This window comes from Melozone crissalis, unplaced genomic scaffold, assembly GCF_028551555.1.
Source record: "Melozone crissalis strain CALT ecotype California unplaced genomic scaffold, PUWL_Pcris_2 ptg000027l_1, whole genome shotgun sequence".
In the NCBI taxonomy this organism is placed as follows: Eukaryota; Metazoa; Chordata; class Aves; order Passeriformes; family Passerellidae; genus Melozone; species Melozone crissalis.
In genome coordinates, this window is record NW_026535805.1 from 24781253 (window position 1) to 24806482 (window position 25230).

Genomic DNA, 25230 nt, shown 5'->3' on the forward strand with positions numbered 1-25230 from the left:
TGGGCTCTCTGGTGGGGAAAACAGGACAGTCGGTTCCCTGCTCTGGCTGCAGGTACTGTGTGGCCTCAGGAAAGTTATGACTTGGTCTCTTTTTCTTAAATCAGGTTTGGGGCAGGAGATTGTTTGGTAAATGGTTTGTACCTTGAGCACTGTTATTAAAAAAAATAGTAACGTTAAAGGGGTAGGAAGGGACCTTAAAGACCATCCAGTCCCACCCCCCCTGCAACAGGCAGAGACACCTCCCACTGGATCAGAGCTGCATCCCAACTGGCCTTTAACATTTCCAGGGATGGGGCATCCAGAACTTCTCTGAGTAACCTGTTGCAGTATCTCACCACCCTCACAGTAAACAATTTCTTCCTAATATCTATACTAAATTTCCTCTCTTTCCATTTGACCCCTTTACTCCTTCTAATACTGTGGGCTCTAGCCCAAGCATGGGCTCATAAGGCCAGTTTATATCCATTCCTTAGACACCAGCCTGAGCATGGGATCAGGCACATGGTGTCCCCAAAAGGCAGCTCTCCTCTGGATGCACAGTTTCCCTTGTTTGGACCAAGACCAAACCCATGGACACAGGCCGGCAAGGTTCAGTGGCCAGCCTGAGACAGCTGGAGACATTGTGACCCATGCAGCCTGGAAGAGGGGAACAAGGAACAAGGAAGGGGGCCAAGTCCCTGCTTTCTTCTCCTGGGATCAACTGCCTCAGCTCCCCTTCCCTTCCAGATGGGTCTCTGCCATCACTGGGCAGGGCAGGGCAGGCTCAAACAATCATAGACTTGTTAGGGTTGGAAGGGACCGCTGGAGATTTTCGAGTCCAACCCCATAGCAAGGCAGTCACCTCGAGCAGGTGACACAAGAACACGTCCAGGTGGGTTTTTAATGTCTACAGACAGCTAAAATCCACGACCTCCTCAGTCAGCCTGTTCCAGTGCTCTGCCACCTTCAACGTAAAGTTCTTCCTCACATTGAGATGCAACTTCTTATGCTTTCAGTTACAGACACTGCTCCTCGCTGTCTCACAGGGCACCACTGAAAAAAGTCTGGCACCATCCTCTTGGCACCTGCCTTTAAGATATTTGCACGCATTAGCGAGGTCCCCTCTGTCTTCTCGGGCGCCATTTCGGCAGGCCCGGGCCCGCTCCCGTCGCTTCCCGGGCCGGGCGGCGGCAGAGGGCGCTGGCCGGGGCGGCGGGAGGAGGCCGCCAGCCGCAGCCTTATCAGCGCGCCGCAGGCCGGGCCGGGCCCGCGCGGTCGCGGGTTCCCGGCCGCCGGCCCATGGGCGGCGGCGGCGGCTCGGAGGCGCCTCCTCCTCCTCCTCCTCCTCCCGCCGCAGACCCGCGCGGCGGGGACCTGCGACCGCAGCAGCAGCTCGGGTGCCGCGCCGGCCGCATGGCGGGCTACGCGCCGCGCCTGCCCTGGCTGCTGCCGCTGCTGCGCCGGGCGGCGCCGCCCCCCTGGGCTCGGGCGGCCGCCGGGCTCCGCGCCCCGCCGCTCCCGCCCGGCAGGTGCGGAGCGCACCCCGCGCCGCCGCCGCTGCCGCTGCCGCCGCTGCCGCCGAGATCCCCGTCCTACCGCCGCCGCCTCCTCCCCGCCGCGGCGGCGGCAGCGGCGGGCGGCGCCCCGCGTTCCCTGAGCAGCGCGGCGGGCACGGAGCCGCCGCGAGGGGCTGCGGGCGCTCCGCCGCGCTTCGAGGCTCGCAGGCTACTGGCCCTGGCGCACCCCGAGCGCCGGAGACTGACAGGTACCGGGGCCGCCCCGGGGCTTTGCCCGAGCGGGAGGGGGCGGCGGGCGCCCCGCCCGGAGGGGCTGCCGGGGCCGGGCTGCGCGGCCGGGCTGCGCCCCCAGAGCGGACGCCGCCGGGGCGAAGGAGGAGGTCGTGCTTCCCTGGAGAACCGGCCCTGCTGGCGGCATCCCAGCACAGCGCGGAGTCTTGGAGCGAGCCTTCAATACATGTGAAAAGCTAAAAACATACATTCTGTCCCCTCTTCTCACTTTGCCATCTCTTAATCTGTTCGTTTTTGAAGGGAAGGCAAAAGTTTTGGAAGTTAAAAGAACTCGGTTCTGTTTAATGCCTCTGTGCATGTTCAGCGCTGGCCTCACAATCTCCCTGCGATAAAATTGGGCACAAGACTACGTGAAATTAAGTAAAAAGGGGAACCTGATGAGTTTAATTTTTAAAAATAAATTGGAATTCTCTCCCTCAAGAAATTTTTACTTAAAACTTTTGTAAGGTGTTTTCATGTTTTAGTAAGATATCTAGTGCCTGTGCGGTGAAACCAAAACACTGTGGCTGTGTTAACACTGATATTTTCAGCATAGTATCAATGAACTTTTCCTGACATTTCTTCTCATGGGTTAAAATGATAATAGCTGTTGGTAAGAAAACAATGTCAAATTATTATATGTTTTGGGTTTTTTAAGGTATCTCTGTTGGCAGACAATATGTGCACTGTCTCATGAGTGAGAGGCCTGTAGTCCTCTGTAAAAATATAGGTAGTTCCTATGGACTGAGTAAATGGTGTTTGAGAGGTGAGGTAGTTAGACATATAAAGAGGTGGTTTGTGGAATGAAAAATACTTTGCACAAAATTTTATTCACACTGGATATTTACAGAGTTTCATTACATGTTGGTACTATGTAGCCAACATATAATTTGGATCCAAATGAATGTTTATAGATTTTGGGCTACCTGCTGGTTTTACAATGAAGTTTTAAAAGCCTGTGGTTTTCCCATTTAAATTTAATCAAGTAAATAAATCAGTTATTTTAAGGCTGGCTTTTAGGACCCTAGGCTTCTGTAGAACTGAAAATTTAATTTAGTGCACTTTCCTGGGCACTCGCTGCCAGCTTGTTTATCACAGGCAGGGTTACGGTATGCTTGTTTGTAATTATGTTTTGAAATAGAGAAAAGTATCCTTAGTCTGTGCAGTCTGCTGATGGTTTTATCAAGTAATCAGCTATCACAGTTGCTAAAAACATGCAGTTTTGTCTTTTAAGATAACAAAATGGCTTGAATTAAAGTTTAAAAAAACCCTAACACAACAAGTTGATCATATCAAGTCATGATGATGGAAAAAATATGGAAATGTAATGACTGCTTTTCAGTGTTCGGTTGGTCTTCATTCTGGGAGAGGAGTGAATTTATGTAGCATTCTTCTTTACTGACACCCTGCTTAAGGGAAAATTTGTAGTTAAGTTGTAATTAGGTGGGGAGATGGAAAAGCTAACAGGGAAAATGCTTTTGGTCATTATAGAGTGCAGGGATAACAAATATGGGTAAAATGCATTGTAGGTGGTTGTAGGGCAATTGCAGGTACCCATTGTATCTAAAATATGTTAAAATAGTTGCATTTTGTTCCTGTTGCAGCTTTGTACAGAAAAGCTAGTCCTTAAAAACCTAGTATGTCTGGGTTTGCTCCATTCAAAAAAAGGAAGGTTAACGGTTTCACTATATGAAGCAATGAACCAAGGGTAAAACATTTAATTTCCTCTTCGAGTCCATGTAACTGTTAAGCAAATGCTGTGAGATCTCTTCAGATGTGTTGAGATCTCTCCAGGTGCTGTTCAGTTCTGCAGGAAGGCCGAGTTCTTCCAGGTTTTCTGTTTTGTATAGAAGAGGCAGCTGGTAACCTAGGGCTGTAGCAGTACCAGTGTGGAGGGCTGTGTGCCTTTGCTGGCACCCCACATGGCACGAGTCAGGATGCTCTGCCTGCTCCTTGCAGCTGTGAGTTGAAATTCACAGTCACAGAAGGTGAGGTGATGCCGTCAGGACAGTGGAAGAGACTGAGAGCAGAGGAGGATTTATGAGGAAGTTGAGCAAGCCTAGCTTCACCCGTCTTGGTGCGCTGGGGAAGTGGTGTCAGCTGATGAGGTGCAGGTCCAGAGGTGAAGGTGACCTGCTCCCCTTGTGATTGGCAGCAGAGGAGAAGGTCCCATCTTGCTCTGTGCAGGGCCTCTTCACTGTCCAATGGCTCAGGAAGAAGCGATGTGCTCTGGCCCAGACTTCCCATGTGCTGGCACACAGCACCTCTTGCAACAGGAGCTTCTGACCCTCTGGAAGCTCCTAGGAATGAAAATGAATGTATCAAATGTCATAATGTCCAAAAAAAAAGTATCAGCATAATATGTTCCATGTCCAGTTACTTCTACAGTGGGGTAGAGCTATGAATGTATTTTAAATGGGACATGTGTGTTAAATTTTGTTGTTTGCAATTAAAGTGGTAAAAAAAAAAAAAGCCCAAATACTATGGTGAGAATTCACTCTGTTAGTGACCACAGTTTTGTGTAGTGATTAGGAGTTTGTAAATCCTGTAATACCTCCCAGGTTTAACAAAGGAGAGCAGTAGTTGTAGGAATTCCTTGGCCAATCTGGTGTAGTCAGGTAAGGTAAACCTGCATCTTCGGTTCAGTTCAGTTCCTGGGGAAGAGGACAGGGCCATTGTTGGAATTATTAAATCCTGCTCTGTGTGTGTGAGACCACAAAAATGCTTTTTCAAAATGATCCCTTTTATATCTTCCTGCCTCCTTGTTTCTCCCCATGAGAATCTGTCTGTTGCACTTTATCCAAACCGCACTCGAAGGAAACAATAGTTGTATTGAATTGTAAAGTAAGCACAAGGAACTCTGAGATTTTTAATCCCATAGCAAAGTGTGCGCTTTCTCTCTATCAAACTTTTATGTGCACTGAGTAAGAAGGCTTGTTTTGTACACAGGTCTTCTTTAGAGGCATTCAAGAAATGCCTCTAAAGAAGGCATTATTATCTCAGATATTTTATTTGGTAATTTTTGGCAAGTTTGTAATAGCTGCTTTCCTACAGATTGAAATTTCAATTAAGTTAGGAGAGCACTGCTTTATTCATAATCGGATTTTATTTTACTTTAAAATTACGCCAGGTGATGCACTTTGATTTTTTTTGGAAGGCAATTCTTGTGTTTTTAAAATCGTGATTCCTATATGTATATATATGTAGAGGTAACTTGCTGAGTGTTTTCTCATGTGCAGTCCACCAATAAAATATAGGCTAGATGCTTTTTGTTGCTTCTCTCCCTAGTTTTTCTTCTGATTTTGTCAATGTTTGGTATGAAATTCGCAAAAGGTCCAAGCAGCCTTGCAGCTTTATCACAGAAAGTTTGTTTTTCTGTGTAATTGGTTGTTTATTTTAAACTGGGGGTGAACTGTTAGGGAAGCTACTTAAGTAAGCTATTGCAGAAACAGTAGCTGCTTATCACTGTGATCAGTTTGGTGCTTAGACCTTAATTTCCTTGGGAATGTTGTTGCTGCATTATTTGTGTGAACTGTGGATATAGAAGGAGTAATAGCTAGGTTGGTCTGACATAAAGACTGTCTTCTATACAGGGTAAATCTGAACAAGTTAAATGCTTTACTGTTAAATAAATGCACGATAAAAAAAAAAAGCCATACTCTCTCCTCTAAATCTAGAGTTATTCTGTTACTTTCTAGCATTTTGCAAACTGTATTTTTTTTTCTGAGCACAGTAACACCGTTGTTCTTAACAATGTAAGGAGTATGGTTCTAAAAAGTTCTTGCATAATAATAGATGCAGTGCAGATGCCATATGTGAATTTACTTTAACAGAAAGAAAACCACACCACTCACACCTAACCTAGAACTATACAGAACATCATTAAGTGCTCACAATGTTCTCTGGAAGAAGATTTTTGTCTTGTAGTAAGTATTTGCAGAGCTGACTCTTTGCAGGGTTGATACCTTTGCAGGGTTGATACCCAAAAATATTGTGGTTCAGGATCCACCAAAAGGAAATGAACTTTATTTGACCAACAAATATAAAAATTACCAGTGCATCTTTCTCCCGTAAAAGAACAATTGAAGAGCCAAATCTTCCTGAATGCACATTATAATGTGGTAGGTTTTATTCAGCACTCCAAATGCCCTTGTGGAAGGCCAGTCAGTGTTCAGCTTAAAAATTCCCCACATACTAAGTAAAACTGCACAGATAACTGATAAAGGATAGACATTCATTGTTACTGGTTGAAAGATACCCCTCACTAATCCAAAGCTTGTTTCTGAGCCACCAGCCCTCCATATTTAAATGAAACCAGGACAGTAGCTAAAAGATTTCAGGAAGTAATACTCATAGCTTATGGAATAGTAAAATCTAGCTCCTGTGATCTGTTGCTGGGTTACTATGCCCTGCCAGATCTCATCAATACCTCATTGTTCTGTCTTTCATTCCTGAATGGCTTGGATGATCTTAATTCATCTGTGGTAAAATCCTTATGTATTTGTCTTCAAAACAGCCCCTCACCAAACAGGCTTGCAAATATTTTCTCTTCATACACTTCCAGATACTATAGTGGGTGAGAAGGGTGCTCTGGTAAAAACCAGCAAAATTAGAAACATTCACTGTCTTGGTGTTGTTTTTGTGTGTAGAAAATTAATTTATGATTCTTTGGAGTCATAATGAACTGAAGTCATTATGGTTTGGAGTCAACCTTCTGAAGAGAGGTTTCTGATAGCTCTGCCCTAGTTATTGCTTATAAATATTGTGGTTTATCAGTTGGCAACCTCATCCTCTTAGGAAGTTGCAGGTTTGCTGTCAAGAAGCAAGTCATGTTGGCCTTTACAGAGAGTATGTTGATCTTAATAGTGATAAAGGCATCACTTTGTGTAGCAATCTGGATTTCTGTGCAAGTAGACAAGCAAAATGTTTGCCTAATGTTTCCAAGAGGGTTGCTCAGCTGCTGCTGCAGCCAGCTTTCCTTGTCATTGCTCCTGTTGCCACTTTGAAGTCCTGGTTTTATAAGTTCCACTGATCTGCCTCACATTTTCTTTACTGTCATGTCAGAGCCTACCGAAAAATTACTTTAAAAAATAAAAGGGTGTGTTGTGGGTCTTTGTTTGATGCCATTTTCTGGGTAACAGAATAAGCCATGTGAAATGAATACTATAGAGTTTACTCCGACCTTTTTTTCTATCAGCAACAACCTTCAGTGTCACTGGCTTGTCTTCATATCTGGTTGCTGAACACATTGAACTCCTCCCTTCAGCCAGTTATCACCATGACAGCTCCTTTGAAGGAGGCCATGCAATGAATGTTCTCTGGTTCCTATTTTTTCAACTAGTCAACATTTTAAAAGAAACAAAAAAGAGCAGCCACTTGGCAACTGAGCTATTTTCTACTTGGTCTGCTGGCATAGTCAATGTGAGAGTTTCAGTTAGGGAACCTTATTGTACGTGTGATTTGTGGTTAAATTAATAAAGACATGTATGTTGCTTAGTTCAATAGTTTTCAGTTTGCTTTAGATAGTAGTATTTGCTTTTCATTCAACAGTTAAGGCTGTTGGAAGTAATTACAGTGAAACCCATGCTAGTTTGAATGAAGAAGACCTGAAGATAAATTCAAGCCACTAGACAGAAACATGTGAGGGGTTTAGCTATATAGTCCTCTTCCTTCTGTGAATATTTATATCTGCAGTTCATGTGTGCTGTTCCATCCATAACTGAGAAATTGTCTGGACTCATGGAGACTGAGCTGGCGTGCAGTACTGTGCTTATAATCAATGCTTTTGTCCATCTCCAGCTGCCTTGGAGACCAGCCAGCTTTTCCTGACAGGAAATAACCTGGGTTTTATTGGATTTTTCCCTGCTGCTTCACACCAGCGCTGCCAGGTTGTTAATAAGGCCATTCATTTTTAGCTAATAAGTAATACCCTTATGAGATGTGCCTATGGCAAACATCAATAATTTTGCACCAGAAAGTTTTTCACTTTCTCCTCTGGTTTCTTATAGTTTCTGTGGCTTCAAATTAAAGATCCAAATCCTGTATCTTTCACACACTTGCTGTCTGGACTGTAACACAAGGGAAAGATTACAAATAAATCTTGGCTAAGAGGGACAGGCTTCAGCTATGCATTTTTTGTACTCTAAATTCTTCCTTATAAATACACAGCTCTATTTACACCTCAAGAAAAAACTGAAACAAAGCTTTCCATGTGTGTGAAGGTGGTAAGAGGCATCAAACCACCTGTGTCAGGTGTTAGACATACTGCTTACAGCAGTGTGCAATAGGGAGGCTGGCTGCTGTCTTCATCACAGAAGTGATACAAGAAGCTCAGTAGAATGGATCTAAACTTCAGGACTTTTTCAGCCAGTATATTTTTTGTCTTCAGAGACATTATTTGCTGGTAGTTTTGCAGCAATCCTATGAATGTTTGCTGTAAGTGTGTAGTTCTTGGAAAATGATGCTATATAATGTCATTGTTTGTTGTGGTTTTCATATCAAGTTTGTTCAGTTTTCAATTAAGATGTGGTTTTTTCTAGCTCTCAGTCTTCCAAGTTTGGCTTGACTTTTAAAAATTAAACTTTGTTCTTGGCTCAAGAAATTTCTTTGCAGATTTAAGTTCAACAGGCTAAGTTGTGGTCCAGTGTAATTTTCATACTTTGTGATACACCTTCAAAAAGCTATACAGGCTGTTCCATGGCTGATCCTGCTGCTGTGATCCAAGAGCTCTGCTCATCAGCAAATGTACTTCTAATGAAGACTTATACTATTTTTCTTTTAGACCAATAGTAAAGAGTAAAACTAAATGAATGTTTATAAAATTTAAAATTAAAATAAATCCTAAAGTTTATCAGTTAAGAGGAAATCAAATTTGGGGGATATTTCGGTTTCTGCTTTGTTTGATTTTTTCCCCAATAAAATTGCATAGTTCTCAGATCAGATTTTTACTTCAGACCATTGTTACCTCAAAAACAGACAACTGGAAGCTTCCATGCAGTGACAAGCATGAATAATAAAACCCAAACCAAACAGGAGTTGAAGGATTGTGTGTAAGAATTAGGTAACTGTCAATGTTCTCTAAGGGCAACACCTGTGAAAAGTTAACCTTTTTGGATGGTTCTGTTGAAGATTAGACAAGAGAAGTGATTCCAGGACTGTGATTGTATACAGAGGCTTTTCAGAGTCTTAAAATACGCCTTGCCTAAGTTAATTTATACAGCAGCTTAAAATACCCCTTTCACTGGGTCTAAAAGACTGCTGATTATTTCAATTGGCACTTGCAACAATCTTGTAAGTTCAGAATAACTTTCCTTTTTCTTGTTGATTTGCAGCTGCTGTTGGCTTTCTGGCAGTTTCCAGTGTCATTACCATGTCAGCTCCTTTCTTTATGGGGAAAGTTATCGACATTATTTATACAAATCCCAGTGAGGATTTCACTGACAGCCTGACCAGCCTGTGTGCCTTGCTGAGTGGAATCTTTTTATGTGGTGCTGCTGCTAATGCTACACGTGTCTACCTCATGCAGACTGCAGGTAAAAACAGAAGCAAAAGGGGTACTGAGAGTCATCTTGTTTCTTGCAGTCAGGGTATCTAATGATCTTAAACAAATTTTTGGCCATGGCCAAGAGATGATTTTGGAATCAGTACCTTTTTTTAACCAGAGCAAAGTTAAACTAATAGTGCAAAGATAAGTATGCTGGAATGATTGCTCATTTTTATTTGCTGTTAGATGAGATCTTAAAGATCTCATCTAGCACATCTTACCAGACTCTATTCCCTGTAATGTGCCTTGTTCAGTGCTGTGCAGTCCTGTGATTTTTATATTGTTGCTGCCTATGTAAAGTCTCTTGTGTCATGCTTGACTGACTTATGCTTTTGACAGGACAAAGAATTGTGAAACGTTTGAGAGCAACCATGTTCTCCTCCATTGTGAAGCAAGAAACGGCTTTCTTTGACAAGACCAGAACAGGAGAGCTGATAAACCGCTTATCTTCAGATACAGCCCTTTTGGGCCGCTCAGTGACTGAAAACCTTTCTGATGGGCTCAGGGCAGGAGCACAAGCATCTGTGGGGGTTGGAATGATGGTATGGTGGTCTCTTACTTGCTTGACACTACTTGTAGTTTCGCATTTGTTTCAGTTCTATTAGGTGAGTGTGAGTCCAACCAGTAACAATTGTGTGCTCTTGGGTTTGAGTGTATTTCACTGGTTATCTACAACAGATGCAGAGATTATTGCAGTAGGTGATGTGCCTGTAGCCAGCCACTTGATGTTTACTCACAAGCAAAATTTGGAGGATGATGGATTGATATTAGCTACTGTTTCTACCCAAAGTTATCAAGCAAAATGTAGTAGACAAATTGCTGAATTCCATTCTTACTGAAGATACTAAAATCAGTCATAACATTGCCATGGTTGCAGGTAAAATACGGTGTAATGGGCCTGATAGGAAATCATTTAAGTTGGTTGATTCTGGTTAAGCAAAGGCAGCACTCCATATCTAATTAATGCCAAGGATTTTTACAAGTATTAGTCTTTCTGCTTTAGTCTGTCAGTAAAGAATATGTTTATGTAGGAGCCTTGTTAATGGAGGCTTCCATTAACAAGGGCAGGGCATCAGTCAATATTCCTTGGTGATCAATTGGATTACATGAACATCTGACTTCTCTTGAGGGTTTTTTTTTGTGGCCTTAATTTTTTTATGCTTATGCATTGGTGTGATAATTTCTGCTGTCTGTGTGGAGTTAAAAACAGACAGCAAATAGTCTCCTCATAAAAATAAGCATCCAATATTGTCATTAGAAACTGTTGAGAGTTTCCACTATGAAACTTTAAAGCTTTAATATTTAGTCACTGATAAGAATGGCTTTCTGTGCTGTCTTATAAAGGGACTCCAAGGCTTTATCTTACCAAAGATAAAATGAGATAACTTTATATAATGCATCCTGCTCCAAAATACTGCCATGACATGGTTGTAAGAGTACTATTTAAGTTTGCCAAGGGAAGGAAGAAGATACTATTATTAAATAATTACAAAGCCTATCAATTATGCTGATTTTGAATATTTCTGGAGACTTTTGTTTTCAATAGAGAAATCAAACTAAAATTAAAACACATTAGATCTAAAGTCAGTAAATCTCATGAAGAGAAGCTCTTTAGGTTCATTAGAAGCAATGATCACTACAAGTGATAAGTTTTGCAGCAATAAATTAAATACCGTGTTCCACCCATTCGTGGGTGCTAGGGAGTAATAGTGACTCCATCTGTTTGTTCCTCAGTTACCCAGAAGTACTGTATGGTATTTCTCTACTCAGAGCTTCTGTATTACACCATCTATTTAATAGTTGTGAAAGCACTTTAGAAACTGTGTAATAGCTTATGTCTTTCAGCATCCCCAAAAGATTTCCTGGTAGGCCTGTTTAGTGGCAGGTTAAGGTGCTTGACTAAGACCACACAGAGAACCAGTGAGAAAGCTAGAAATTAAATCCAGATGGCTTTGTCTATAGTCCTTTGATCTAACTTCCCAAATGCTGTGAAAGAATGGATATTTTGCCTGGAAAAAAATTAAAACATGATAAATGAAAGCATGGCAGCACTAAATCCCTACTAGTTTTAGAAATGTAGCAAGCGAAATTGCACTTCAGTACTCCGGGGATTATTTTTAATCTGAATGCTAAACTCTGACAATACCTTTTTCTTCTAGTTTTTTGTTTCCCCTAGCCTTGCTGCATTTGTTCTGAGCGTTGTGCCACCCTTGGCTGTCCTGGCTGTGATTTATGGCAGATACTTGCGAAAGCTTACTAAAGTTACTCAAGATTCTCTTGCAGAAGCAACACAGGTAACCTTTCCAGTTAACTTAAAAGTTGCTCTAATGTATTGAAGTTAGTATCTCAAAAGTTACAGATCTGAAGACAGTTGTACTGTTAGTTCTGACACTGTGGTTTAGCACCTGAGTAGTATGACAGGTAAATGTCAGTAACACTTATTCACAGATCTCAAAAACAACCATGCTTCCTTTGTATGTAGCAATATAACACAGAGATACTAGGCCTTGAGAATTTGGAAATGTAAGAAATTACAAGGAGCTTAGACTTTAGCTTTGTGAGAGAAAAAAAAAATCAGCCTATGAAGTCCTGTGGAAGTTGGTACCTGGACTTGGAAACCACTTGGATTATGGTTTTGAGCTTGAAGCTATCTGGAGCACACTAGGTGAATGCTTCCTTTGCTGGCAATTCCATCTCTGAAGTTCATCCCTGATGCTTGATCTTACTGTCAGCTCTTAAATGTTTATGGGCCCTGTTTCTTAAACATTTTCCTCAAAGGCTTAGCATGGGGAAACATTATTATAAAGCATGGAAATATAATTAGGAAAGCTGCAGGCAAAATAGTCACAGTTGCCAGCTGTTATAACTTGGGATGTCCTTTGTAGAACTGCCTAAAAGGAAGATTAGCCCTCTTCCATTTGTCTTCTTCAGACTGTGTTGGTGGGAAGCTCGTGCCTTTGTAAACCAGGTGTGGGACTTGAAATGAACAAGCAATTGTTGTGTTCCATTCAAATTTTCAGGTTGTATGGGAGATGAAAGAAGGAAAATTATTTTTTGTATTATACTTTTACTTACAAAAGGGGAACTTGTTTTTTCTAAGACCATCACAATGACCATTAACAACTTAGTGTAAGTGGTTACAATTGAGGCATTTTAGAATTAAGACTTTGCTGTTTGGAAGTTAAAATACTAAGTTGAAATGAGACATTCGTAGTTGGACTAAATTAATTCCCAGCATTGCTTTGATCAAATGAGTGGAATTGTTTTAGGAAATAACTGCAGGCTTTTTTGCATGACTTAGTATGGAACAGATATTCTTTATTTTTTCCCTTCCCACATTGTTATTACATATTGTGAATAGTAACTTCCCTATGGGTGTTGTTCACACCAAATTTTTTAACCCTACTTTTATATTTTTCTGTCTCTGCTAGCACTTAAGACAATCTTGAGGGTTTTTTTTTTTTAAAAAACTGCCTGGGCATGCAGTTTGCTTTTAACTTAATAGAATTTAAAAAATGGGGTTTGGGGTGGGGAGAGGAAGGCATGAGAAATTTTCCAGTGCTATCCAAAGATATGTAGATTAGTAAAGTGATATTGCTTTAACTTTCAGATGATCTGTAATGTGAGCATTTCAAATTGTGTGTCTCTGTGGATCTGTTTTGTACTTTGCTTCAATGCAGTTAGCTGAAGAGCGTATTGGAAACATCAGAACAGTTCGAGCTTTTGGGCAAGAAATGGCTGAAATGGAGAAGTATACAAATAAAGTTGATTATGTGCTACAGCTGGCTAGAAAAGAGGCTCTAGCTAGGGCAGGCTTCTTTGGAGCTGTAAGTATATTTAATGAAAGTAAGCCAACCATGTTATGCAAAGTGTCAATTATTTTAAAACTCCCTATGATACTTAAAAATCTGCCAGTAAATGATTGAGAATAAATTGAACGTATAAAAGTGTGGGAAGACTGGACTTAAATAAGCCTAAATTGCTGTGAAACTGCATCTCAAGATAAAACAGTATGATAAAGTCACTATAAGCCTCAATTTCTGCACCACACCCCATAGCAGGGGACTACTTATCTGAGGCCACACCTTCTATTCAAGGAATGAAACCAGTGGAGACCTTCCCCTTAGCATTTAGAGGTTTGGCTCCCCAGTGAGAGAAGCATCAATCATAGGAAGGTGGGGAGTGCACAGGTAGGGGAGGAAGGCTTGGATTTTTCCATAACTGTTTGTCTAATTGAATTCTAAAACTGGAACGTAACTGCAGACTATCAATTCTTCCTTGGTAATGATGGTTGAGAATAATGTTTAGTGTTCCTTTCCACCATGGGGGAAAAAAAAGCCAAAAAAGAGCTGCTTGCTTTTTGAACACTTGTTGGATAGCACAGTGCCATGGATGTCTGTCTGGCTGTTGGCTGCTTTACTTTAGAATTGTTGAATTTACCTCAGTCCTCCAAAAGTCTAGATACCTATAGTGTGAGAGTTCTTTTCATTATAAGGAAAGTTCTGAAACAGCATTTTAGAGGATGAAATTTAAGATGTATGTGACAAAATCTGCCTTTTCCTTTTTCCTTAGACTGGCCTTTCTGGAAACTTAATTGTCCTCTCAGTATTATACAAAGGAGGATTACTAATGGGCAGTGCCTACATGACAGTTGGTGAACTCTCCTCTTTCCTAATGTATGCTTTCTGGGTTGGCATAAGCATTGGAGGTATGGAATGGGAAATTAGATTTTCTTCATGTAAAGGCATTATAGTCATTATAGCGGTGGGAGGGAAGTAGCTCTTAAAGACTTCCAAAGGAACTTCTCAAGAAATTATTTTTTTTTCTGAAGAGTTAATGAAAGTAATAGTCTGTAACTTAATATAAGCCTTCTTTTTCCCCAAAAGAAAGGCTGGTTTTTTTTCAATGTGTGCGTGTGACAGTATATATTACTTTAATTTTCTTAAAGTCTAAATTAAGATACTTGCTGTATTGTGTAAAGCAATAAAATATTTGGGTCTATGTTAAGCATACTCTGTTTAGAAAGGCATGTAACATTTAGCTGTAATTCAGTATAGAGTGTCCTCAACTGGAAGAGTAAACAAAGTGCCAGCAGAATACTGCACTCAGTGCTAACCTTCTGGTTTTCCTTACTCACTGACTCCTCCTGGAAGCCCACACTCTGTAATCTACTAGGCCAGCAACAAGCTGTTCATCTTTTTGTCAGAGCTGTCTTCATGGCTGCATACAGGCAAAAATGATGATAAGTTGCTCAGAAGCTCTACAATTTACTGGAAGCATTCTTCTGCAAAATGAGCCTGTTCATTCTGATAGACTAGGAGGGCAATGCAGCTTTTTCTTTTTTAAGACTAGGCCTGATATCACAGGGAGCACAAAGATGTGTTTGAGGGCAAAATTTAACAAACCTGCTTCCTTGTATATCAAATTCGAGTGGCACCCATTCCAACTACCAGTCCCCTTTCTTCTCTGCTTAAATCATTGAAGTTTGGTCAATAGAGAGATATCTTACACTTTGAAAACATGGGGCAAGCTAATATTAAATAAATGAAGATTAGAAGCACTGCTAAAAATATCATTGAATTAACTTTCATTTGCTATAAAAACATATTTTTAAATTCTAGGTCAGATTATTGTAGAATGTAGTTCTGCACAGAGCTCATTCTCATGGGGACTCTGAAGCAGAGGTGTCTTGCCACAAGAGGCTTGCCTTCCTAGATGCCTACAAGGCATATAAATCTTCCAAGGGCTAAGTCTGCTCTGTATATGTCATCAATGCATATAGGAGTCAATGCAATAGCCGTGAAGTTCACTGCATAATCTGTGACTTTGCTCCTCTTTGTTGTAAGTTTGCTGTGTTTTCTTCCAAACACAGAACATGGGTTATGAAAATAAAAATGTTTTCTAATTTGTGTTTGCTGTCCATATTATATAATGTTTTGTTTATGAGTGGTTGTGGATTTGCAAAGAGCAACTCAGTGTTTGAGTTCAAAGTTGCTCTGTGAAGCTTATGCCTTCCCCTGCCATGCCCTGCTCTAGGATGTGATTCTGTGGCTCTTTTTTCCAAGCAGACAGCTTCTCACCATGGCTCTAGTGTTGCAAACTTTCAGATAGTCCTCAGCAGCATGATCAAACATCCTGCCTACACTTACAGACTTGTGACCTTAAGCTGAGCTTCTTGCTCTGCAAAAGTAAACCAGTAAATCCATTATATATATATTTGGATTTACATATTTTTATTTGCACCTTCATTTTTCTGCCCTCCTGAAATAATTCTTAAGCACTTTCCAGGAATTCAAAGGTCATGAAATCGGTGTCTTTCTTTTGAAAGGCACACAAAAATTTAAGAAATTGGACACCTTATATCTATGTACTACTCCATTTTTAGTTCTGTTTTTGTTTCTGTGTTTATGTCAGCTGGAAAGCCCTTCAACCAAGCTACTTTCAAGATGATTCACACATCTGCTAAGAGCTGGGACCCAGAACTATGTGCAGGCTTTGTTCTTAGCTTTTGCTTTCTCCAGTACTGTTTGAAGTATTCTGGCATGGGAGACACATTTCTTTCCATTGTCCACTCTCCACATACCTTCTCAAGCATCACCTCAGCCCTGGGTTTTGTGCCCCCTCTCTGCTGTAGCTGACTCAGCCAGGCTACCCTGTATTAGTGTAAACTTATCTGACAAAGAAGAGCATTCAGAATGCTCTGTTCTCCTGAATGATCTGGGAATATAACTGGTAGAATGCAAAGCCATTTTCCTGAAGTTGGATGCTGTTCTTCCTGACAGGTGAATGGGAAAGGCTGTAGTGTATACACATAAGCTGGAGTGTATTAACATTTTCTTTTCTTTGGAGTGATTTGTTTTACAGATATAAAGAAGAATGGTGAATAAGGGTTATTGGCAGCTCTCAAATGAGACTAGATAGGATTTAACACTTTTAACAGTTTATTGGAATAAAAATTCTCTACACATCTGATCCTTCAATGCTGCTGCTGAAAAGTATAATGCTAATTTTATCTCTTCTATGTCTTCCATTGCATATGGATGCATAATACTGTTCTGCTTTCTGTTTAGGTCTAAGTTCCTTTTATTCTGAGCTTATGAAAGGACTAGGTGCTGGTGGACGTCTTTGGGAACTTATTGAAAGGAAGCCCCAACTTCCATTTAATGGTAGGTTCTTGGTTTGTTACTGTTTAAAGATTGATTTTGTCTTACAGGTCAGCAATACTTTAGAAAGCTGTGTGTAACACTTAAAGGTAGTACTGACTTAGATAATTTTCAAAGAAACTAAGCATAGTCATAATCCTTCTGATTTTACCTAAGTACAAAACAGATGATGAAAAATTTCTTTAATAAAAAATTTTAGAGGCCAAAAGGTTAGCTTAATTAATTACTTTTGGTTTAATTATTTTTTATTTATTTAATTCAGAATATGATTTTGAATCATTACTTTCTAAATTATGTGACTGAGGACATGGTCATTTCTAGCTTTTTGGAATGTCTTGTTGATGTCATCACTACTTCCTCTTGATTCAGCTTTAGAGTGAAAAGAGTGGAAAGAAGAAAAAGGAGAGGAGGGAGGAGCTCTTTGAGATGGCTGTATCTCATATTTCCACTGAACAGTTTACCATGCTCATCTCTAATGGCTCAGAAATGGTCAGAGAAGCTTTCAAAACCAGGTGGTTTTCATTAAGAGTATTGCAAGCTTAAACATTTCATACTGATCCAGTGAAAATCAGCCCGTAGTAAGACATGTTGATATGAATCCTAACTTGCAAACACACAATTTGAGGCCTTTCAGCAACACATACTAAACTGAGTTTTTGATCTGCCATAGGAATCAGGGACTGAGGCATAACTGGGAAATAAAAGTAAAGGGTAGGGCTGATAGGGGGACTTCTGCTTCTTGGAATAGTATGGATGCGTAGCTACAGCAGGTGTTGTTTTTGGAGTGATTTCTCCTTGCAGTAATACTACCCACATTTCTTCTTTATTTCAGGGGGCAAGATTTTATTTTTGTAGAACTCTGGTTGTTGTTGATGACAGCAGATATCTTGGGAACAAAGAATAATGTCTTTTTCCTTGTGTCTAGAATCCAAACAAGAGACAAGTACATAGCTTTTAGATATTATTACAGTGATATATAGAGGAAGGACTTGTGGTAGCAGACTTCCTGTATTGCAGTACATTCAGTGTTTCAGGCCATGGATAGAGTGTGCAATAACTGCAACTGAGACTTAAGATAAGTGATTACTTGATGCCGTGGTAATAAGGATTATGCTGCTAACACAGGATTTAGCAAACACATTTCTTTTCTGAAAAGGAGGTTTACAGGCTATTGTGGAAACATTATAGTGTGTATGTCCATTGGTTAAAGTCAAGGAAGGAATCTGGAATTGCATGCTTTTGCCTTCTCCATTCCAATGCTACTATCATTAAACTGAAAGCCTGGAGAAGAAATGGGAACCTGGAAAGAAAGATCAGAACTAGTGAAATCTAGATTGCTGCTGATGGTTGTCTTTGTTTCCTATCCACAGTTACTGTTTAACCAAACACTGGCATATGCTACCCCATGCTATGGCTGGTTGGGAGTTACTTGTGTGCTGCATCTGAAAAGAATTAAGGGTTTGAGCTGTGCTTCTCCAGCACAAACAAACATGACTCGGGTATTGCTCTAGTACTGCCAGTTTTTACAAAGTTTGTGGGAACTTCATCTTTTGGAAATGCAGCCCCACTTGTCCAATTAATTTGCTTTGTATGGATATGTGTCACTGGGTTTTAACAGGGCTTGAAGAAATTTTGTTTCTTTGTCTTAACAATTTATCAGCTTTTTCTAATAATGATATTAAGAAACTTGTTTAAGTCAAATGCTGTGTTCCAGAAAGAAGCTGGTTTTATTTAACTTTGGTAGTTGTTAATTCATGGTGGTTTCATTGATGGACGATTTCACAAACTGAAATTTTCATTTCAGTGAGCTGTTGCCCAAGAGTTAGACCTCTGATTGGTATTTGAATTTATTAAGTGTTCTTTCCACTGAAAGGAGAAAATAAAACTAAAAATTGTCTGTTAGTGCAACAAACGTAGCAGCAGCTTAATTCCAGTGACAGGAACTGCTCTTGTTCAGAGGGGGGTGCTTCAGGTGACTTTTGTGGCTCGGTGAAAGGGCAATAAATGATTTGCAATGTTTATCTTTTTGTGTACTGTGGCAACGGGACTTTGGCCTTCACCAATGCCTTTTTATTTCATTGCTCCTAATTGACAAAGCTTTAATTGTTTACAGTATGTTCACTAATTCAGATAATTCTATGAGAAGTGATTGGTGTTAGTGGTTAGGTATTAGCAAGATGCAAATTCTCCCTCTTGTTGTAGGTAGCCTACAGGTTCTATGCTGGTGAGCAACCTGAAATTGCATTCAGGAATGATTGGTATACCACACTGATTCACTCATGGCTGAAATATAACCACTGTGGTCCTGAAGTGTGGCTTGCAGTTATCCATAGATTGAATGTGGAGATAGATACTTCTATTGAGTGTCTGTAAAGCAAGTTCTAGGAGGGCTGAGCTAATTTTTGTTTCTGTTCATGTTTCTGTATTTTATTCTTTGTTATGTAGAGGGAATCACATTAGACAAAGACGTATTCAGAGGTGCTTTGGAATTCAAAGATGTTGAGTTTGCATATCCAACACGTCCAGAAGTATCCATTTTCAAAGATTTCAGCCTTTCCATTCCAGCTGGCTCTGTTATGGCCCTCGTTGGCCCAAGTGGTACAGGGAAATCAACGATTGTATCCCTTCTGCTGCGGCTGTATGATCCTATCTCAGGTATGGTTTGTGTACAACTCTCATTTAGAACAGCTCATGCTTTGCATCTCAGATAAACCTTATAAACAGCTGGGGTTCCTCTGCTTGAAGCCCATGTCCCCTTCTGGGGTGTATAGTTACCTCATGGTGGTGCCTGCATAGCTTTGCATTTCTGACCCACCAGTAGAGTGTGTGATTCCCCAGGGGTTGTCATTCTCAGCTGTTCCTTCAGACTCTTTCAGTCATGTCAAACACACTTGACTTCACTGTTTCCTAACTTAAGGTACTATCACCGTTGATGGCTTTGATATCCGTCAGTTAAATCCACTGTGGTTCAGGACAAAGATTGGAACAGTAAGTCAGGTAAGGAAGAAAAAGAAATCCAAGTGGATGAAATTTTGTGATCAACTAGCTTTTCCTCACTTTCCTTCTTTTTAAAAAGACATAATCTTGCTTCTCCGTGAAATCCCTCCATCTCACCATAACTGCTGTTGCACGTTTTGTTCTAAAAATAAGCATTTAGAGCCAGTTCCAGTATTCTATAGTCTGTTTTTACATAATCACAGAGATCCAAAATGTTAGTATAGAAGAAAAGTGTGCAGGTGGAGACTGGAAGGTAAATTGCTGTAAATTGTGTAGGTATGACCAACCTAATGCTTGCTATAATTTGTTGAAGAAAGTAACAAAAATCTTAACACTTAATTACCTTTTCTATTGATAAAAGTCACACAATCATATTTTACACAACCATTTAAAAAACTGACCTTCTGTGCTCTGAATAGTTTCCAGGAAACCATAATCTCCATTAGGAAAGCATGAAAATACAGCACAGGTAGCACTTACTTACTTTTATAGTAAGTATCACCTTCCTAGCAACCTCCAGACTCTGGAAGTCAATGGTGTCTTAAAAATAAGCTATTTCATCAATTAAAATGTTCATTCCCTCGTCTCCCCAGATACTTCACAGTGCAATTAACTGTTAGGTTGATGTTCTGGTTAAAAGCATAAGAGTAACTGAGTATTTGTTGCATTTCAAAACAATTTCCTTATGTAATAATGCCACCAAAAGCTTTTCTGCAAAAATTATTTTCTTGTTGGCACATTAGCATTTTTCTTTTTGAAATAATCTATTCAATTTAAATTACCAGTAGGAGGTCAATACTGGTATTCAAAGAACATGACTTTACTTTTTAAACAGAGCTCACTTACCTTATTTCAGACATTTTCCCATTGTACATCACTTGTCATATCTCACAGTTCTCTGTTGCAAGCTTGAATACAAATTAAATGCACATAATGCCATAAAATCTGTGTAGAGATTAAGAAAAGAATCATCATTGTTGCAAACCACAGAATAGTTTGGGTTGGAAGGTACCTTTAAATGTCATCTTATCCAATCCCCCTGCATTGAGGAGGCACAACTAGATGTGGTTGGTCAGAGGCCCATGCTTGAATGAGCCTGACTTGGAATGTTTCCAAGGATGGAGCATCCACTACCTCTCTGGAAAACCTCTTCCAGTGTTTCACCACCTGCATTGCAAAAAAGTCTTCCTTATATCTAATCTAAATCAACTCTCCTTTAGTTTAAAACCATCAGCCCTTGTCCCATGACAACAGGCCCTGCTAAAAAGTGTTTCCATTTTTCTTAGAGCCCCCACTTTAAGTCCTGTAACCATCAGGTCCCTCTGGAGCCTTTTCTTCTCCAGGCTGAACAGCCCCATCTTTCTCAGCCTCCCCTCACAAGATAGGTGCTCTATCCCTTCCATTGTGATGATATGAGGCAAAATACAAAGGAAGGGCTTTTGATGTTTGAATGTATAGCTCTTCCTAAGCTCTTCCTAAAATATTAGGAATTGATAGTTATGTTTTGTCAGTTAAAAAAGCAACTTAATTTTTAATTGGTTTTCACTGTCCACGTCGGTGTTAGGGGAGGAGGAGGACGTTTTTTATTAGTCTTTTAATCAATTAACTCTAGCTTATGTATTATTTTTATGGATATTGTAGGTGGAGTCTTGTAAGTGGGATTTATGTTATCTGACATACTAGATAACACATGCACACAATTACAGATCTACCATACCAGTTATGTGTTTGCATTTGTCAGGAACCAATTCTCTTCTCCTGTTCTATTGCTGAAAATATTGCCTATGGTGCAGAGGATCCTTCTACTGTGACTGCAGAGGAGATTCAGAAAGTTGCTGAAATAGCAAATGCTGCTAATTTTATCAGAGATTTTCCAAAAGGGTTTGACACTGTAGTTGGAGAAAAAGGAGTTTTGCTTTCAGGTACGTCTTTATTTTGCTTATTTTAAAAATCTTGATGCTACTGAGTGATGTAAAAATTCCATCATTTTTTGTCACTATTTTTTTCTCCAAGCTGTGGCCTGCCATAAGTATTAAGAGAATCCACCCTTCATTCCCCACTAAAGTACATGGACCTAATTCTGCTCAGCCCAGGCATTCAGTTAAAATTACCTGACATCTGTTTTCCTGTTTCAATTTACTGATTATTTTTCCCCAGGTGGACAGAAGCAGCGAATTGCAATTGCTCGAGCTCTGCTCAAGGTAAGCCAGCACCCAAATAACTATTTAATTACTTCTTGGGGGGAAGCAGGAGAGATTAACAAGAATGAGGTATTTCAATGGGAGAGGCAGGAAAATATTTTGAAAAGGGAAAACTGTATCTTTTATGTTAATGAAGGGCTGAGTGACTTAATTAATGACAACTTACTTAATGTCAGTGCTTCTCCCTATATTTTAGCCATGTTTTTTGATAGTTCTTGCCAAGACTGATGTTAAATCATTGTAAAATGGCCCATTTCCATAAGATGAGGTCAAGGATGAAGGAAGACTTTAAGAATGTGATGCTATTAAACATATATGACATGACTCTGTTCAGATCTCTATCATTCATGGGTTAATTTTTCTGGGTTGCAGTTTACTAGGACTTCAGATGCCTTGTCTGAGCTTTGAGGGGAGATGGCCTGGATTTTGACCAAGGTGATATTTCAGGCAGAATGTAGTGTCGTGTTTTTCTTTGAAGATTGGTGTGGGCCTAGCTTCAGGGCAGGCTCTGTGCTGCACAAATTTAAGGGGGCTTCTGAGGATCAGAATGACAGACAGTTTGGTTCAGGGACAGCCACAGGGGCTTGCAAGGAGGCAGTTTGGTGCTGATGCTCAGCTGGAAGTTTTGATCCTTGCTGAACACAGTTTACATTCATGTTAAGCCACACAGGTGTCTGTAGCATCCTGGCATGCCCAGTTCTGCTAGATTAATAGGAATTTCATTACACATGTTCTCTTTTACCACTAATGCTGAAAAGCTGATTGTATTTCAAGCCATGCATTTTATATGGTTCATGGGATTGAAGATTTAATGTTGTGGAAGTAAAAAGGTTATAAAAAATAAATGAGTAGTTGATATACTGGGATATTTGAGGGTGCAGTGAAGTCCTGTCCGTCCCAGATAAAGAGTAAAGCTTTTCCTCTCAACTTTTTCAAGGAAGTTTGGATATTTTCTGTAATTCAGTAGTGAATTCTTCTAAGGGATTTGAGTGCTGGCAATTTTATTTTTTTTATAATCTAACTGGGAGAAGTTCTTAAATGCTAGTTCTTAAGTACTATGTGTTTTACCTGTGAGTGAAATACTGCTTGTTGGTAGGGCTTGGTTACTTGCAGTTACTAAGACAGTTTTATATAGCAGACTGACTGCAAGCAGAGGGTAGCTGAGCCTCTGTGAAAGAGCCACATAACAATGTAGAACTTTTGACCACAGTGCTGCCAAGAATGCCTTAAAAATCATCCCCCCCCTTTACCCCTTTAGTTTGTATCTTTCAAATGGTTGTCCAGGAATAATATTCTGCTGTTTTAATTTGGAAAATTTGAAAATGGAGGAGTGTTGATTCTGTTTTGTCCTCTTAGCATTTAGATTTCTTAGAAGTAATGCTTTGAATGACATTTTGATGAAGTAGGTACTCTTACTTGGAGTTTTAAGCTATATGAATCCTCTTCTCTATTGACATAAATATTCAGATCTTGTTTAATTGTTATTATAACCAATTTTACTTTCTCTTTCAGAATCCTAAAATTCTTCTGTTAGATGAAGCAACAAGGTAAGAAGAAAAAGAAACTTAGAAATTATGTAGCTGTAAAACTCAGATTTGAGAATTGTTCTCTTTTCTTTTCTTTTCTTTTCTTTTCTTTTCTTTTCTCGTTATACATTGTCTAGCCCCTTATTGCTCTCTAGTCACAAAAACAAATGTGCCTTCTAGAATGTGTGACTTGTTTAGGAAACCTATAATAAAAGGTGTTTATGCAAAGCAGAAAGGATAGCTGGCACATTGTGATTTTTCATGGAGTTACATTCATAATATGTAACATGATTTTGAAACATCTGCTTAAGGCTTTTTTGGATCTTTAGTTTAAACTTAGATCCTCGTGTAAAAGAAATAGGATTATTGTGCAGTGTAACTGATTTTTTTTCCACCTACTTACTTTGGTGTTATTTCTCAATGCTTATTTTTGCATATGAGAATATGTCACGCCTGTAACTTGGAAGTGAGCACTGAGCATGTTCATTAAACTTTCCTGCAGTTGCAGTGGTTCATCTTCACCACAAATAGAGAGGGTTTGCAGTTTTGGCAAAATAAGCCTCATGCATACAAAACCAACCTGCCTTACAATAACAAATCTCCTCCTCCTCTCTCCCATCCCCACCCCAATTGTTGCTAGTGCTTTGGATGCTGAAAATGAGTATCTGGTGCAAGAAGCTCTGGACCGGCTGATGGAAGGGAGGACAGTCCTAATCATTGCTCACCGTCTGTCTACTATTCAAAATGCTGATTTCGTTGCAGTCCTTGGCCAGGGTAAAATTCTGGAATGTGGGAAACATGAGGAACTACTTGCAAATCCAAATGGACTTTTCAGGAAACTAATGCAGAAACAAGCTTTTCTTCAGAATAATGATACTTTTGCATTGGATTTACAAACCAGAGGAAAGGATATATTAAAAGAAAATGTATGAGACAATGTATGAATAATTACAAACTTCAAAGACTATAACTTATGTTTCAGTTATGTAAAGTAAATGTTATATTTTTACAAAATGTACAAAATATTCTTTTGAAACTTAAATGTGTCTAAACTTTTTATTGAAAGCTTTTTAATAACTATTGTAACTTTTAAAATATCTGTCACACTGAGATAATTTCAGGGTATATATTTTTCTGCTTGTGTTATTTTGAGGCTGTCTAGAATCTTGTTTCCTGTAATGCTCTATATGAAGATGTGTTCCATTCTCAAGTAAGTTCAGTATTTTAAAGGTAATTAAATGACAATCTTATCATTTTCATATCATTGTCTCTCTCATTCCCAGGAACTTTCATGTTTTGTGCTTGTCATTAGTCTTAAAATGCTGGAATTCAAAAATGCATGACACTAACACACTCTGAAAGTTCTGTCTGACTTCCACTACACTGTCCTTCCAGTTACTGTTTGTTCTGAAATGTGATTATGTGTTCTGAACTTGACTATGATCTCCATCTACAGTTCCTGTAGAGAATTACATATTAAGACACCTTTTAGAGGGTATGAAAGCACAAGTTGGAGGAAAGTTCTTTAATAAAACAAAATGGAAAAAAAGGCAACCAAACAAAAAAACTGACTTTACAAAAGCACAAAGGAAGTGTATTACTATATGAAGTCACATAGGAAAATTGAAAATTTGCATGTGTTTTCTTCTCTTTTCTATTTTCCCATCTCATTAGTTTCACTTCCTTTCTAAGATGACATCCAAAACAACATGACCTCCCACATATGTTTTTGTCCTTTTTAAAGGCATATGTAAGTTTTGTATTGTTAATCAAAATTTCAGTGATAGAAATCATGAGTTTTGCCTAACTACTCTATTAGAAACAACCAGTAAACAACCTTCTCAAGGACAACTAGTAAAATAGCAGCATTACATTAATTTGAATAACTGCAGGGGGATATGTTTGGCAGTGAAAATTTTGCCTCATGTTTCTGATTGAAGAGTCTCTTTCAATACAATCTCTGGAGATGCAAAACCCCACAAGGAGATTTTACAAAGCTAGAAACTTCAGGTCACATTAAAACTCATCCATGCT

The 25230-nt window shown here is 39.6% G+C and overlaps 2 protein-coding genes across 2 annotated transcripts in view; both read left to right on the forward strand.

Annotated features, from left to right (window-relative positions):
- Positions 1-8053, forward strand: part of PGBD5 (piggyBac transposable element derived 5) — a 316445-nt gene extending 308392 nt beyond the window's left edge. The window contains exon 8 of the transcript XR_008483195.1: positions 8041-8053. The gene's annotated coding sequence lies outside the window, so the exon portion shown is untranslated. The remainder of the gene's footprint in view (positions 1-8040) is intronic.
- On the forward strand, positions 1393-24455 carry ABCB10 (ATP binding cassette subfamily B member 10). Its single transcript, XM_054279560.1, has 13 exons — positions 1393-1744; positions 9098-9298; positions 9649-9851; positions 11469-11603; positions 12990-13136; positions 13882-14017; positions 16380-16475; positions 18918-19127; positions 19390-19469; positions 21211-21391; positions 21627-21670; positions 23183-23217; positions 23837-24455. The coding sequence occupies exons 1-13, from the start codon at positions 1393-1395 to the stop codon at positions 24126-24128; spliced, it is 2112 nt and encodes a 703-aa protein (XP_054135535.1). The 3' UTR covers positions 24129-24455.
- The last annotated feature ends 775 nt before the right edge of the window (positions 24456-25230 follow it).

Bases quoted from the DNA above. Each gene is read 5' to 3' on its own strand.
- ABCB10 (XM_054279560.1), top strand. From the start codon at position 1,393: ATGGCGGGCTACGCGCCGCGCCTGCCCTGGCTGCTGCCGCTGCTGCGC. The intron at 9,299-9,648 runs GTAAAAACAGAA...TGCTTTTGACAG, and splicing joins CTACCTCATGCAGACTGCAG to GACAAAGAATTGTGAAACGT. The intron at 16,476-18,917 runs GTAGGTTCTTGG...TTTGTTATGTAG, and splicing joins GCCCCAACTTCCATTTAATG to AGGGAATCACATTAGACAAA.